At 31.5% G+C, this 18,081-nt stretch overlaps 1 protein-coding gene across 2 annotated transcripts in view; it reads right to left on the reverse strand.

The window, feature by feature from the left end:
• LOC114346273 (acetylcholine receptor subunit alpha-like) overlaps positions 1–18,081 on the reverse strand; it is a 1,182,789-nt gene that overhangs the window by 485,810 nt on the left and 678,898 nt on the right. For both annotated transcript variants that reach the window (XM_050646983.1, XM_050646986.1), the window contains exon 5: positions 1,492–1,672. In XM_050646983.1, the coding sequence (XP_050502940.1) occupies positions 1,492–1,672 (181 nt within the window). The remainder of the gene's footprint in view (positions 1–1,491; positions 1,673–18,081) is intronic.

Below are 18,081 nucleotides of genomic sequence, written 5' to 3' on the forward strand. Positions count from 1 at the left end.
TTTTCATAAAATGGACATTTTTTTGATATTGTCACATGTTCGTTATTTTTGCAATGTATACAAAACATACTTTTTTTCGCAATGATGGTCTTTATTTTTAATTTCACCGCACTGTATACATAGTTCCTGTGTACTTCGGCATTGCCCTGAAACATGCCCAAATTTTAAACACTTATAACATTGAACAACTCGGCCAAAAAACTGTTCAACAGAAAAATATACTCTATTAAAGGCAACATAATTCGGTAAAATATTGCCTTCAAAAGTTATAATTATAGTTTTTTTGTCCACATATTCAATTTTATCTTCTTTTTGTACCCTACGCTTAGTCCTATATATACTCAAAACATTAGAAGCGGTTTCGATGTTATCCATGAGATATTTCACATCATATCTAGTATCAACGTCTTTCACCACACCTTTTATTTCTAGTAAATGACTAGGAATATATGCTTTCAAATTTTGTTCTTTAAGTGAGCTGTTATTGACGAGGTTATTTGCCTCTAACCGAGAAGTAAGCAAAACTTTTACACGGTTCCTACCTATACTTTTAATTTCTCGAACATTCGTTAACTTTAATTTTTTAAAAATAAGGTGCCCAATCGTCATTGCATGTAATTTTCCCAAATTAAGATCATCACCAATCCTTTCAATGTAAACCCAAATATTATCAAGATTATACTTATCTGAAAGCAAATTGAATTGTTTAATCTTCGGTCTCGCATTTTGTCCATCATCTTGCATATTCAATTCCATTTTACTAATAATATCACCATTATCCGCAGTCACTCGCGTCACAAGAGACGTTCCTGACTCACTTTTATCCCCCATTTAGGGGGAAATAAGTTTTAAACCACTATATACTGAAATGTTTTTGTTTATAAACACTAAATTAATTATTAACCACTACTTTATCTTCCAAAAAACACCAAAACTTTTATCTTTTACAGGAGCAGATCAAAATATCAACATCAACTTTGTACTCAATATTTATAAACCAATTTTTTTTAATATACATATACTGATACGATACCGCAACTTTTTACATCAAACAAAATGTTTGATAGTGCTTATTTATAATTCAAAAAATACTTTTTTGGAAACTTGTTTTTCAATTTTGATTTACAATTATTTAAATAAATTAAGTGTCAAGTTTAATTTAGTAAGTCTTATATAAAAGATTGTTTCTTCAGCTTTGCAAAAAAAAAATTGTAAAAACTTTAATATGAACATGAATTACCGCGGAACTTAAAAAGGTAAATTTTGAGCAAAAATTACCCATTTTTAATTATTTAAGCAATGATCTCCTCATTGGATCATATACTTTCTTGAAAATATCTTTTGGTTTGACCTAAACTTTGATAAAAAATTTATTCCAACCTGTACGGAATTACATTTTGATTTACATATGTATTGTAATTTTATTTGATCGGTCTATAAACTTACGTTCGTCAGTTGTGACTAATCATTTCATAATAATAACTTTCTCACCTGGAATCCATCGTAAGTCCAGGATCCAAACTTCATGACGCAGGTTTGTTCGTCGAATGGAAAATATTCGACGTCTATCTCGCAGGAAGACTTGTAAATGGCTGGCGGTTTCCAATCAACACGACCAGTATAGTTGAGTGTGGCCTTTGTGGCGAGCGTCACCTCAAAATTTCCATCGGCACTGTAATAAAAAGAATATAATTAATAAAAAACTAAGAGTTGTATTCATTCTCATTTTAGTGTCAAATCTAATTTGTTTTAATACCACTACACCTTTTCTAGTATAATAGAAAGTAAATTTGTAAAAAGTTAAAAAATGTTTAGGGTCTTGGGTTTTTTTAAATAAAGACTGTTTATTTTCACTTATCTTGTTATAATATCATTAAGTTATTTTTTTCTATTTTCTGCATAAAAACATATCTAATTTAATCTAACGTTACGTAATTCAGATCAATTTTAAATAAACCAATTAAATAATACAGTGATGAGCGCGCTAATAACCGGAAAAATAGCGCAAAAGATGGAAAATGTATTAAGTTGTAAGATAAAAAGAAATGAAACTAGTCGAGCTGAGAAATTTAGCGATATTAACTTATATGTACATTTACATTATATTGATTGTGTCCCACCTTCAGACGTATCAGACGAGTTTGGAAACTACCACTGTCACAGTGACAGTCTCAGTTGACATACTCCTCTGATATGTGTAGAGATGGGAAACAATCAATAATGTAAATTTAAAGGTTAATATCGCTAAATTTCCCAGTTCGACTAGTTTCATTTCTATTTATCTCACAACTTAATACATTTTCCAGCTTTGGCGCTAATAACCGGCAAAATAACGTAAATGATAGAAAACATAATACATAGCGAAACAAAAAAAGATGAAACTAGTGGAGGTAAGCATTATACGTTATAGGCATGTATATCTTTTGCGCTATTTTGCCGGTTATTAGGGCGGTCATCACTGTATAAGAGATGTATTCTTAAGCTCTTGTATACAGTGATGTGCGCACTAATAACCGCCAATAACGCAAAAGATGGAAAATATATTAAGTTGTGTGATAAAAGAGATGAACCTAGTGGAGCTGTTCAATTTAGCGATAGTAACTTATAGATTGACATTGTATTGATTGTTTCCCACCTTTAGACACATCGGACGAGTAGCCACTGTCACAGCGACAGTTTTAGTTGACATACTCCTCTGACGGAATGGGACGTTTCGATGCCGCCGGTTCATAGCCGGCCGTTTCGATGCCGCCGGTTCATCGCCAGTCCATTTCATCGCCGTCATATCTCGCATTTCCTAGAATTCCTAATTAATACTAAAAATAACTAATAATTGTAACTGTCGAAAATTCGGAAATATATCAGATAGCGATTAATTGACTGGCGATGAATCGGCCGGCATCGGCATCGAAGTGGCGGCATCGAAACGGCGGCGATGAAACGTCCTAGACCCTCCTCTGATACGTCTAAAGGTGAGAAACAATCAATATAATGTCAATTTATATGTTACTATCGCTAAATTTAACAACTCTACTAGTTGTATTTCTTTTTATCTCGCAGTTTAATATGTTTTCCATCTTTGGCGCTATTTTGCCAGTTATTAACGCGCTGATCACTGTATATAGATGATTGTAAGCTTTTTCATTTGTTAAAGTTCTGTATGTAACTCTTCAAATGATTTTTTATTCCCACATCTCTATTTGTTTCGGTTTTATTTATGATCCACGTTTCTAATTTAATATAGGATAGTTTTTAACATTTATGTATCTATAGACGAGCGGCACACCCAAAAAAAACGCTTATTTCTCGAGATACTGACCACGGAGAGGTGAATGGCCAATTTTTGTCATACTGTATGTTTTTGATGGTGCTGATAACGAAAATGAGGTTTATTTTGAATTTTATGTGGGTAAACATTGTCACGTTCATTACGTTCAAGCGTGCTGACGACAACCTGCTGCAAAGCGAGTCGAAGATAGGGATATTAAACACTATCTCCCTATCTTCGACTCGCTTTGCAGCATCTCCGCGCCAGCGCGCTTGAGCGTTGTGAGAAACGGTCAACAGCTGTTCTCATTTTCTTTTGTAAATTACCCCGCGATTCAAAAAAAATATTCCGGTGTGCATCACTTTACGATTTGACAGACAAAAAAATAAAAGTTGACAGTACTTTAAAAGCGTTTTTCTCAGAACTGTTTTTTTAATGCCTTTAGACATTGTAACTCAAAAACTACTTAACCAACTAACCTGAAATTTTGTACATATTTTCTTTAAACATTCCCTGAGGTAACACTGTCGAGATATGTTTTGTTTTAGGCTTATTTTTTGTTTAGCAATAATAAATATGTTGATTTTCACCCTTTTTCTGTAAAAAGTTTCGTTGTTTTGACTTCTGAGTGCTACTAAAAAGTCAAAGATCAATAAAACTAAAAGAAACTTGTCAGCGTTACCTCATAATCTAATAAAATTTTTTTGAAGTTTTTGTCTACCATGATCCAATGATAAATTCTGATATCCACCGCAAAATCCTTTTTTTTTAGGTGTCTTTAAAAATTTGCCACCGTTGGCTTATTTTTCAATATTTCTTCTTGAATTTTTTTAATATCCTTTGAATTATATACTTAATATGCTTATTTAATTTAAAAATAAAATTATTCTCTCATACTTTCAAAACAAAATTCACTAAAATGTGCTTAAAATGTTGATTACCTCTACGCCCCCCCCCTTAAGGATAGCTATGACACAATGTTGATAGGCAACCCATGCTGTTCGTGTTTGTCTTTGTATGAAATTTAATAAAAAAAAATGTTTCAATCGGCAAGCAGGTGGGTACATTTCAACCTCCTATTCGGATCTCGTACTATTAATAATATTAGTTATCTGTTAACTTAAGGTATGTTGATTTTGAATAAATTTCTGCTAATATTTTAATTTTATTGTCAATTAATATGCCTAAGAAGATAGACGCTTCTCGGACTCTTCCTTTTTTCTAGTCAAATCCAATCTTGGATCGTGATTTTATTTTTTCTTTCGAAAGTAGAGCGAGTATAATATAAGAACATTTGAAAATGTTCTAAAACTGTTTTCTTGTGACAGATCTAAGTTAAATAATATGTTTATATGGGAATATACCACAATTGATTGGTAATGGAAATTACATTTTTAGACTTAGAAAATCGTTGTCAAAACAAATGACTTTAAATCAAAATCTGTATCATAGTCTGTCTGAGTAGGCATGGGTCATACTGCATAAACTCTATTTTTGTTAATGTTTAATTGCATATTTTTGCCAATTCTATTAGGTATATACAATACAGTGATGAGCTCGCTAATAACCGGCAAAATAACGCAAAAGATGGAAAATATAATAAATTGCGAAACAAACAAGAGATGAAACTAGTGGAGGTGGAAGTTATCGTTATAAACAGATAAATTAACATTACAATACATAGTTTCCCAACTTAAGATGTATCAGTGGAGTATGAAAACTGTCTACGTCTATGATAGTAGAATATTATAAAATACTCCTGTCACAGACGTCTTAAAGTGGAAAACTATGTAATGTAATGTTAATCATTTATACGTTATAACGATAATGCCTACTTCCACTAGTTTCATCTTTTTTTGTTTCACTATGTATTATGTTTTCCATCTTTTGCGGTATTTTGCCGGTTATTAGCACAAAAGATGGCAACCGTATTAAGTGTGAGATAAAAAGAAATGAAACTATTCGAGTTGGGAAATTTAGCGATATTAACCTATAAATTTACGTTATATTTATTGTTTCTCACCATTACACGTATCAGAGAAGTATGTCAACTAAAACTATCACTGTGACAGTGTTAGCTGTCAAACTCGTCCGATACGTATAAAGGTGGGAAACAATCAATATAATGTAAATTTCTAGGTTAATATCGCTAAATTTCCCAGCTCGGCTAATTTCATTTCTTTTTATCTCAAAACTTAACACGTTTTCCATCTTTTGTGCTATTTTGCCGGTTATTAGCGCGCCTATTACTGTATACAGTGATGAGCACGCTAATAATCGGCAAAACAACGCAAAAGATGGAAAACATAATACATTGCGAAACAAAAAGATATGAAACTGGTGGAGCTGGAAATTATCGTTATACCTAAATGTGTAAATAATTAACGTTACATTACATAGTTTCTTACCTTTAAACGTCAGTGACAGGAATATTTTATAAAATTCTACTATCACAGTGACAGTTGTCATACTCCTCTAATACGTCTAAAGGTGGGAAACTATGTAATGTAATATTAATTTATACGTTTATAACGACAATTTCCGCCTCCACTAGTTTTATCTCTTTTTGTTTCGCAATATATTATGTTTTCCATCTTTTGAGTTATTTTGCCAGTTATTAGCACGCTCATCACTGTATGAACAAATCTTTTTAAATTCTGTCCAAAAATTAGCTCATATTCAGCTTAATTAACCATTACTATCTAATATTACTAGCTAATAACCATTATTATATAAGAGATAATTGTTCCGAACATATGATAGCAAATGATGATGATTAGAAAATAGAATACGAGTCCTATAATAGGTAGAATAAAAGAGAAAACTTTTTCAGTAAATTATTGTTAATACAAACTTTATGTTTTTAATAATAATATTACAAACATTCTTTTCATCCCGAAATTTGTTTTATTATTTACAATCCTCTTCTACTAATTCATACATAGTTTATGAAATACATGAGTTATATATTGCAAAAGCACTTAAATTTATTGTATGAAATATAAATGAAGTATTGGTATCAATTTATAATGAAATTTTGATTCAGCTATATTTTATAAATTACTAAATAATAAACTGTCTGAACTTTCCTAAATCATGTCAACAGTAATAAAAATAACAGATCACAAATCTAGATGCCATGATTTGATTAAACTGTGTAACATTTAAAGTAAATTAGGATCTTAGTTACTTAAAATCTACGAATAACTAGATACAAATAAGACAGACAGACAAAATATTCCAGTTTTCTAGTTTTTATATTTTTATAATTTCCAGCTCTTTATTTAAACGTCGTAGCACTTCAACATTGGTAATCCTTTGAACTCACTGAATTTTCAATATTCTTCTGTAACACCACATTTGGAACGCTTCTATTCTTCTTATGTGTTGTTCTTTCAATGTCCAAGCTTCCATTCCGTATAGCAATATAGAAATATGTAGCATCTTAGAGCCCTGAATCTGAGAGGCAACTGAAGGTCTTTGTTTGTAAGCAGTGTCTTCATTTTTATAAATGCTTGCCTTGCAGTTTCAATTCGGACCTTAATTTCTTTGCTTTGGTCATTTTTGTAATCAACCCAGGTTCCCAGGTATTTGTATGTCTTAACTTTTTCTATTTGGGTTTGCTCTATCATTAACCTATCATTTCCATGTTCTGTTTTTGAGACAGTCATAAATTTAGTTTTTTTTTGTTTATTTTTAGTCGTATCGAATGCAATAATCGTTAATTATATTTAGCAATTCTTGTAGCGATTCCAGGGCGTCTGCCACTATAACGGTGTCATCAGCGAAACTTATGTTATTTACTATTTTCCGTTTCTAGAGATTCCATCACTTGGCTCCGCTCTCGCTTCCTTAAATATGGCTTCACTGTACAGGTTAAACAGTAGCGGCGACAGAACATAACCCTGTCTTACTCCTATCTTTATATCAATATTCTCGGATTCTTGTTCTTCTATCTCTATATTGGCCCTTTGATTCCAATACAGATTGATGATAATTCGTAAATCTGGTCTGTCTATATCTTCGATAAGGCAGTGTGTATCGAGATATTTTAAATATTTGTCGAATATTTTTTGTGGTTAAGTACGATTATAGAAACTTGTTATACTGAAAATTTATTTATAATTTATATTTTTAGGTATATTTTGAAAAAGAAGCCACATCTCGATAAAAGGTGACTTATCAAAAAAAGACTAAGAGGCAAAAAAGTTTTAAAAACACTGTGTTTAATTAATGGTACCGCAATATAGTTTAATTGGAACGTACACAAACATTTGGGGGGTTTGTAACGGTTCACGTTACGAAATTAGCTCTTTAATTATTTTTATAATTATTTTCTCAATTCAATTTCTCTAATTTGCTCGTAATTCCGATTTAGAACTATTATTTTCTTTTATATCTTAAAAATATTTACTTTATGACACCATACCTCAACACACTAAAAACTACCTGTTAGTTTCGTGGTTTGGTAGCGGTGGATATTACTTCGTGTTCTGAGGTCGTCCTTGTGACAGACGTAAGGAACGGGAGCTTTGACTTTTGGTTGGAGATTCGACTAGTATGGATGGCGTGTGAAATCAAATTTAGAGGTTAGACCTCGTTTTAGAGTTCAAATACGTGAATTTTGAATTATGGATCACCAAACTTATCTAGGAGTGTTTGGGAAGAAAGAAGGAATTAATCCAATGGGGTTTTCATCATAACATCATCGTATTACACGCCATCCATGTGAAAACTTAAAAACACCTCGAAACACCGAGAGGCCAATCTCCAACCATAAGCTACTGGGAGTATGTCATTGCGAACAAGTTTTTGAAGTGTTCCAGCTCCATTTTTGTCTGGACACGTGGGCCTACAGGAGGCATGATTTGGCACCATCCTAGTGCTCATTTTCGAGGATGCAACAGCAACCTTTAGGAGTCGTTTGGAGTTGTTTTGGGAACATTTAGTGTTGTGCTTTGAGTAACTATTGGTTTTATATTTCAGACATTTGGTTTAATGCACTGTGTTTATTAATTACTTTTTCAGATATTTGTATATTAATGTATTAGGTTCCCAAACTACTGCATCTATGGTAAGTTACCTGTGTGCACCAGGTAATCAGGCCTAGAAAATTAGGGTTTTATACTTTACTATTGGTTTGATATTTATTTTGTAATATTACTTGCTTGTTTCCCAAATATTTTATTGTTATAAACTTTATTCCATTTGTTCGGTTAATTTAGGTCATGGTTTCGGTATTTATCTTAATTCATTTTTATAACTTTTAGTCATTAATTTTGCTTAATTCATCATTGTATTTTCTCTTCGGCATGCTTGTGCCTATTTATTTATATTAGTCATAATTTTCGGGTTTTAATTTAGTTGTACGTAGCCAGCGTACTATAACCATTTGGTAGAAATCTCATGTGAGTTGTACCCTATATGTAAGTAAGAGGTATGTATTTTTGTAACAGGTAACATTATTGTTGTTATCTCAGATATAACTTTTGTATAACGTATGTCATTTTAGAGTCACATGATATGCACTTTGTGTAACTCAAAAATTGTCAAAAATCTAGGTAGTTATTTTTAATAAATATTTACTTATTTTGTATATCATTTATTTTTATTTGCTTTATATTTTCATTTACATATATATGTAATATTTGACAGCAGTGTAAGATACCTGGGAGAGTGATCGAAGATCATTTTATTGGCGCCCATGATCTGTTAGTGTCATTTAATTTGTTCTTCTTTAGCAATTATTATTCTCCTTTATTTATTTTCAGAACATTATTCTTACCTTAGTATATACCTTTTCTAGTCATTATTACCTACTTTGAGCTACTGTTCTTCGACAGGCATGTAAACGAGCCGTATCCATCCTTGAGTGTCAAGTTGTTCTCTTGCATCTCTTGCTAGCCACTCCATTTAGTTTGCCTCTGTCTCTTCATACTTCTACTTCTATCCATTTTAATTCCCCTTTCCTCAATTTCATCATCTTATTATCATTATCGCCCCATACAAGTACTTCAGTTTTCCTTAGTATTTTTATTGCCTCTCCCTGTTCATATTTTGTTCCACTAGTTATCTGCTTTTTCCTTACTTCTGTTGGAGTTTATTACTCTCTTTACTTACACTCCAACAGAGGTATCCTTTTTTGTTACAGGTTTAAAGGAACAAAACCCCCACAAAATTTTTATGTAAACATATTAAAAAAGAAGGCGCATCTCGATAAAAACTGGCTTATCGAAATAATACTAAGAGGCAAACAAGTTTTAAAAACCTTGTGTTTAACTAATCTTACCACAATAATGAATTAATTGGAACGTACACAAAAGTTTGGGGGGTTTAAGGGAACAAAGCCCCCATAAAATTTTTATGGGGTGGACAAATTTCACTATAATTTTGTTTTAAGATGTTCCTGCTATAAGAATGATACATATCCATTTTCAATAAAATATCTCTAATAGTTTTAGATATATTGAAAAGAATCGATTTTCATTTTGTAATTTCAAAGGGCTGTAACTTTTTTATGAGCACATTTGTACTAAGGTAAGTTAGGTTTAATCGAACTATTTTAGACCCCCGAATGTGTGGTATAATTTATGACCAATCTTTTCGGGACAACCTGTATAATATAATTTTATTTGTTTATCCCATTTTTGAGAAAAAAAATTTCATTTTCAAATGGGTGTACAGGTGCTTTGTTAAGATTTAGAAGAGCTTTTTTGGTCTCATTCTCTTCCTAAGATCTCATATTAATTTTTTTAAAACGGCATATTTATTTTTAATTGTTGACTATCAAATAAATGATGCATAATGACGTAACATTGTTCGCCTCATAAACAATTAAATTATGTGCACCGTATTATTATTAACCTTTACAAAGAAAAATACACCATGAGAATGATTATGGAAAACACATCTTTTTATAGATAAGAAAAGCTTGTACAGCCTATAGAACTGGACATTTTTTTTGCTTTTTTTGATCACAGCGCAGTTGTTTAGAACAGTTAAGAGCAGAAATTTAGGAAGTTTGTCAATGAAGTTTCTTTAGTTTTTCATTTAAAATTTAATTAAGTTTAATATATGGATAATTAGAATTGTAAAATCTTGTTAAAGTTAGTAAGCCGAAAGAAACTGAACAATTTTTAAACAGATTATAAAAAATTACTTTTTTCGCTTCGAAATCACTTTTTGAAGTTATACTTCTTTAGGCGCGATAGGGAGTGAATGTAAATGTGCGCAATTTCATCAAAAATGTTGGTTCTGGGCGCAGATGCGTTATACGTTTTCTTCAACTGGGTGTTCAAATGACACGTCAAAAATTATCCAATATGGCAGCTATGGGTACACAAATGTGTTTTAGTTTTATCGCCGACCGTCACTAAAGTCATTCATCATTTTACTCATTTGCCCTCATTTTCGGAAGTAAAGTAACACTTTGTTGTACCGAAAGAAGAATTTTACTTTACCTGCCGCGATTATTAATCAAATTAACCGAGATTGAATGCATGTGGTCGATGGCAGTAATCGATCATTTATTTGAGTGAACTTAAAATTGATTTACTTTAATATTTAAATATATTGTACAAAATATACGTTATTATTAATTAAAATTATGTCAAAAAGTGAAATTCCGTAGTATTTTGTAATTACGTTCATATAAAATAAATGAAGAACAAGAAGAAGAAGAAGAAGAAGAAGAAGAAGAAGAAGAAGAAGAAGAAGAAGAAGAAGAAGAAGAGAAAGAAGAAGAAGAAGATGTCAAAAAGTGAAATTCCGTAGTTCTTTGTAATTATATTCATATAAAATAAATGAAAACTTTACCGATTTAGTAATTATTCATAATTCATTCGATATATCAAGGGAAAAGCAACTGCGGAAGGATTAGTCCAGGGCGCATCTGTTTTGAGATGGACGTTGAGAGGTGACTTAATTTTTTTTGCAGAAATTGCTTAAAAATAAATCAAATAATAATATTTGAGTTATCCTCCCACTCAAAATGGTCCGGAACATTGTTTAAATAATCAAAATGTCAAAATATGAAGGAAAAATTCGAATTTTTTATTGGTTTTTTGATTATAACTTTAAAACTATTCATTTTTGAGAAAAGTTGTACTGACACAAAAGTTGCGTAATTAAATTTCCTACAATATAAAATTGGTTAAAAATTTAAAATTGACACCCTTGTTGCAAAATAGCAATAATTGCGAAAAATACCATACAAAAACAAGTATTCGCACTTTACGTTTTTCAACCATTTATGCTACACTTATGCTATACTACAAGGACAAAGATCCGAATATTCCAGTCAAATGTTATGTCTGTTCTACTCTATGGATGTGAAACCTGGAAAGTGACAAAATACCTTACAGACAAATTGCAGGTCTTTGTTAACAAATGTCTACGAAGAATTGTTCGTATTTTCTGGCCAAACACCATCAGAAACGAAGATCTGCTACACCTGACCCAACAAAAGAGGGTAGAAAATGAAATCAAATACAGAAAGTGGGGGTGGATAGGTCACACACTCCGAAAAGATAGTTCCAGTATTGCAAAAAATGCCCTAGAGTGGAATCCCCAAGGAAAGAGAAAAAGAGGTCGCCCAGCACAAACTTGGAGAAGATCCATCATGGACGAGATAAGAAGTCAAGGAAAGTCTTGGAATGAGGTGAAGGCCCTAGCGCAAAATAGAACCCGATGGCGCGTTTTCACTGAAGCTCTATGCTCCACTTAGGAGTTCAAGAACATTATATATATATATATATATATATATATATATATATATATATATATATATATATATATATATATATATATATATATATATATATATATATATATATATATATATATATATATATATATATATATATATATATATATATATATATATATATATATATATATATATATATATATATATATATATATCGATAAAAGGTACGTTGTCGCCTCGCGGTGAAAACTATGACGACCTCGCCTCACCCTTTTGTAGTTCTTTTTTTCAAAAAATATATGCATATATACAATGAGGGGAACTTTCTAATTAAGAATCTCTAAAGAGGGGAAACGATTTTAAATGTTTTTTTTATATATAAATTTACGATTAAATCCAATGCGCTGTCGCCTCACAACTATATATGACTAAGAATGAAAGCCGGTACGTTGTTGCCTCAGACGGCGTTGCCAAATATTCGAAAATGAATAAAAGATTGAGTGGGTCGAACTTTGGTGCACAGCGAGAGGTAGTATAGGTATTTATTACGGATATAGGTAAAGAAATGGTGGGAATTTGTTCACATGTTCTATTGTTGTTTACATTAAAAATAAAGGATGGTTATTTTTGATATTTTAAATAAGCTTAAGATATGAACATGGTTTGTTTGGATTATATGTTTAAAAATTTTTTATTAGTAGATATTCCAAAGCTAGTATTTTGCAATAAATTAAGCTAAGCCAAGTTACTTTGTGAGAATTATTGCTCTTATACAGTAAAATTATAAAGGCTCTTAACTATATAATTTATTATTTGCAGTAAACCTATTACCTATCTCACAGAAAAAAGTGTCAACGGTTTATTTAAAAAATTTAATTAAAAATCAGTGAACTAGTATACATAGCTGTAAAAATGTTCCAACAAAACGTATTCTTACAGCAAATTGTATGAAAATAATCCATAAGGTGGTGAAAGTGGGGTGGTTTTAAGGGCGAAAATGGTTTTCTGAAATTTCTGGCTAAACATTGCATCGTTTAAAAAAATTCAACGCAAAAGCTGTGGGCGATAAAAAAATCTACAATTTGTGTAGTGGTCTTTTTATTCTAATCTCAAAAAATTTTGAGAAAAACTCAAAACTAGGTTTTTAGGTACCTATTTAATTTTTTTCTTCTACAAAAATGATTTCATTATGTTTTGTTTAAATGTCAAACCCTTTAATTGAGGCGTTGGTTAGATGTTTATTATATCTAAGAATAAAAAAAAATATAAAAATAGCAACAAAAAGTAAAAAAAAATATTTCTATATTTTCACTTAAGCATCATATAAAAAACTTACATATGCCATACATATTTTATTTTTATAAGATGTTGAATTTTTGATTTTATAATATTGGAATTCATCTTTTTATTTAGATGGATATACGTCATCTTGAATATAATTTGAAAAGTGTTCTCTTAAAAGGTTTGTTTTTTAATATTTCTTCTTTGTGGAGGCACATATGAATCGCATTCGGAATCTTCCCTTGCTTGGTTTTTTGATGCTTTAAGTAGTTTTTTTATTTGGATAGTACTTATCGTCACTGTCCGTTTTAAATTCTTTACTTGTTTGAGCCAGAACGTTATCTTTTGCAACCAACGCTTTACTTTTTTTAACTTTTTGCATACCTGCAATACTTGGAAAATTAATATTCGTATTTTGAAGATTGCTTTTTTTATTTTCTTCCGCATTTTTCTCAATCGTGGTGAAAATCTTGTTCTTCAAGCGATTTTCTTTTATATTCTAAAGGAAGAGAATCCCTTTCCATTACTATTAAAAATTTTGACAATTTTACGGTTTGATAAATGTCAGCAGGTAATTCATAACATTCATCATGCATTTTTTCGTCATGCCCCATAAACTTGACAAATTCTTTAGGTTTAATTTTTGGACATACTTAAAATTTGTGCTACTGTTGCAATATTTTTGCGTAATTTGTTGCTTGATATAGCTTCAGAGTTTGTTAAAATCATTTTGCTTGTCAATTTACGGATCGAAACATCCCCTTTGTCCCATTTTAGCTTACTGCCTGGAACTGCAAACATATAGTTATTAACGTCGGACGACGTCAGACATGTATTTATGTCTATGTTTTATTAAAGTTTCTATGAAACCTTGCAACATTTTTGGAAGTAAAATAACAACAGCTCAAGAACCTTCACCAGAACACACTGGAATTTTGTGTCCTCTCGTAAGTGCCTTTTCTCCTTCAGTTAAAACATTTTCAAAATCACTGAAATCCGTTTATCTTTCGTTACTAGATTGCTGAATTTTTAAATACTGAACATCACCTATTCGTCTTCTGTTAAAAATAATGGCTAATGCTAGAGCATAGTTAACTAAATTTTTATGTTTCAACATTATCAATATTGCTCTCAAACGTCTTCTGACACTTCACACCAATTTTAATACTTTCTTCTCAAAATATTTTAATATCACTTAGTGGTACTAGCTTTGGCAATTTTTGTTCTTGAATATCTTTGTTAGCGAGAGAAGCAATTTCCAAACTCCAACGATTTGATTCCAGCTGATTCTTTTAGTATTAAATGGAGGTGTTCATAGCAACATAGTTTTAGGTACGTACCCAAGTGCAACGCGATAATACGAGTAGGAGAACTGAAGGTCTTTTTAAAACTATTGTATACATATAAAACTAAAGACTAAGTAGTTTCGTATTGCAACGAAATTGAAAATGCTTATTAATTTTTGATTTACATGTTTACTCTGATTGGAGTACGAAGAGAACCATTCTCGTTGGAACTTTACCTCGCTGAGCAGATGAGACGTGAATTATAAATTGTAAAATTCCCTCATCTTCCTTAGTCTCAGCATCCGTTATGGCTTGCAAATTTTAGAAACCTCAAAGGTATAACCAGAGAAGGTTCCCATTGTTTTCAATCTGGTAGGATGTGGAGCAACATTTTTGGTGTTGTTTTATGTGCTATTAGTTTGAAAACTTAGTCTTTTGCAAGCAGTTACCGCTAGGGCATCCCAGCCATTTCGTTCGTTGCAATTCGTGATTGCACGCCGGGGTTTGTCCTAGTTGGGTCAGAGAGAGCAACATATGTGCCTCCTGATGAGAGATTAATAAGTTTTGAAACCTGTAGGGGCGCTTGCAGCGCTCTCTGATTGGACTAGAATATGATGCGCCTGTAGTTTCGCGTTGCAACGAAATTGAAAATGGTTATTAATTTTTGACATATAAAACTCTTGGAACACTTGAGATCGTCAAAATTTTTCGGTCTTAAAATATGCTTTAAAGCAATCGTATTATTATTTACCATCGTTCTATACTTAATAATAAATATAGAGAGGGTTCGCATTCTTCCACTACATGCATAGTTTATACCCTCTCTCTTATGGTTTTTTAAGTAAGAATTATCAAAATTAACGTAAATGTAAATGCTATACATCTTTCGTTTGGTAGAAGACTCTTGTTCCTTAACATTTAATTTGGGGACAACGTTTTTTGGATCCATTACACATGCTGTAAGGGTTTGCGATTCAGAAACGTAATTATTACTGGAACCACCACGGTTTTTTGCTTGCAAATTCTGTTATGTCGTTTATAATGATACCATCATTTGCTAATAGTCTAGCTAGAAGGCTTACAAGACATAATCAATAAAGTTACAGAAGTGAGTCAGCGTTATGGACTGAATCCTAATATTAAGAAACCTAAATATATGAGGATCAGGAAAGATAACGCATCAGTTGAAGTGCTAGAAAAAATCGTAAACAAATAAGCACAAACATGCAAATTACCTATAAGGAGATTAATCTGGTGAGCAATCTCAATGGTAAATAAAATAAATAATAAAATAAGGGTACTTCGATGATATGTATTTCCCGTGTTTTCTTTACATCGCCATCTATCATATTTTCAGTTATTTTGTTCGTTTCATGTATTGTCAATTTATTTTTGTTAGTTTCTCATTTTATCGTCCTATATTTTTTTTGCTTGAAATATTACTGTTGTCATTTCTATTCAAACATTTTAATGTCAGAATACGGGTTTTTCTTTCAGAGCAGAAGTAGTAAGCTTCTGATGTTGGATAGTGTTTTGTTGTTTCATTTTTGAGATTTTTGAAACTGTTGCTATTACTGCTCAATGATAAATTCCTATACGAAATTTACTTAGGTTGACTCCCGTTTGCATGTCACCCACATAAAGATATTTATTTTGGTTTTACATAGTTTTTTTTTATTTGTGTTAAGCCATTCAGGTTCATTTTAGTGTTTTTCAACGTTCTGTAATTTCGATAGTAGGTATATCAGTGTTTATCCTTTGTCATAACTGTTATTTTTTTCCTACTGCTGTTACAGAAAAAATCATTTATGTTCTTACTTTTGTAATAAAGTCACATAATATAATGAATTTTTTATTTTTTAGGATTAATTTAATGACTGGTTAGAATTTTCCTATCCTTTCGTCTTCATGTTCCTTTGGGGCCATAGACTTGTTCAGTTCCATATTATAATAACTACTTAAGTATTACATACGCTCCATGATTACTAATATTCTGTTTGTAATTTTTATTAATTCCTATGTGACCAGCTAACATATTTTTATTCCGGCATGCTCTCTCTCTTATAGAACTTGTTTATACAGGGTGTCCAGAAACTCTACCTACAAACGAAGACAGGCGATTCCTCAGATATTTTCCTAAGACAATTTAGCCCAATTCACCTAGTCCGAAAATGTTTCCTAAGGGAGCTAGAGCTCGTGGAAGATGGCATCTAGTAATTAGTTTTTCTTAGATACCTCCAAAACGCTTCTATTTAGAAAAACGAAATTTGGTAAGCCTATTCATCTTCCAGGGATAAATCGATTTCATCCATTGTGAATTTTTAGTACCGGTCATAGGCGTCCATTTTGGGTAGGGCAACGGTTATTTTATAGCATAACTTTTTTGTCTTTAGCGTTTAAGTATTTTTGACTCTGGATTTTTAAATTGTGAGGTATTCTAGAATTAAAAGATACTCTTGCTTTAATTCGGTAGGACACATCGATTTCTAGAAAAATTAATTTGAAAATTTTTCGTTTTTTGAATTTGAAAAGAATTTAAAGAAACGGTGTATTTTACCAACTTGAAGCAAGAGTAACTTTTAGTACCAGAATACCTCATAATTTAATAATCTAGTGTCAAAAATGCTTAAAAATGAAAGACAAAAAGTTATGCGATAAAATAACCGTTGACCTACCCAAAACGGACGCATATGACCGGTACTAAAAATTTGCAATTAATGAAACCGATTCATCTCTGGGATATAAACAAACGTACCAGTTTTCGTTTCCTAAATAGTTTTTTTTTTAATTTTTTTTTAATTCAAGAAACGAAAAATTTTCAAATCGATGTTTCTATAAAATTGTATATTCTATGGACTTAAAGCAAGAGTACCTATTAGTACTAGAATAATTAACAATTTAATAATCCATAGTCAAAAATGCTTAAAAATTAAATAAAAAAGGTATGGGATAAAATAATCGTTGCCGTACCCAAAACGGGCGCCTATGACCGGTACTGGAAATCCACAATGAATGGAATGGATTTATATCTGGATGATAAATATGCGTAATAATTTTCGTTTTTCTAAATAGAAGCGTTCTGGCGCTATTTAAGAAAAACTATTTACAAGACGCCATCTTCAAAGAGCTCTAGCTCCCTTAGGAAGCATTTTCGGACTAAGTGAATTGGGTTAAATTATCTTAAAATTATCTGAGGAATCTCCTTTTTTCGTTTGTCGGTAGAGTTTCTGGACACCCTGTATAAGGGCAACAAATTTAAATCGTAAGCTGCAACTTATATCATAAAGTTTTTAGCTGCCTTGTTACGGTACCGACGGCGCATATTTTTATATTTCACGACCTAATACCCAATGCAAACTGAAAGCGACGTTGCCAAAATCTGAGGCAACAAGGTACCGGTTGTTAAACAAAAAGTAGAATTTATATGCTGAGGCGACAACATACAGCCAGTCACTGCTGCAATGCCGATACTAGCGCCAGTGATATACTGCCGAACTAACGAACCAAAAAATAGTGAAAAGGGGTACGTTGTCACCTCA

Source organism: Diabrotica virgifera, chromosome 1 (assembly GCF_917563875.1).
Source record: "Diabrotica virgifera virgifera chromosome 1, PGI_DIABVI_V3a".
In the NCBI taxonomy this organism is placed as follows: Eukaryota; Metazoa; Arthropoda; class Insecta; order Coleoptera; family Chrysomelidae; genus Diabrotica; species Diabrotica virgifera.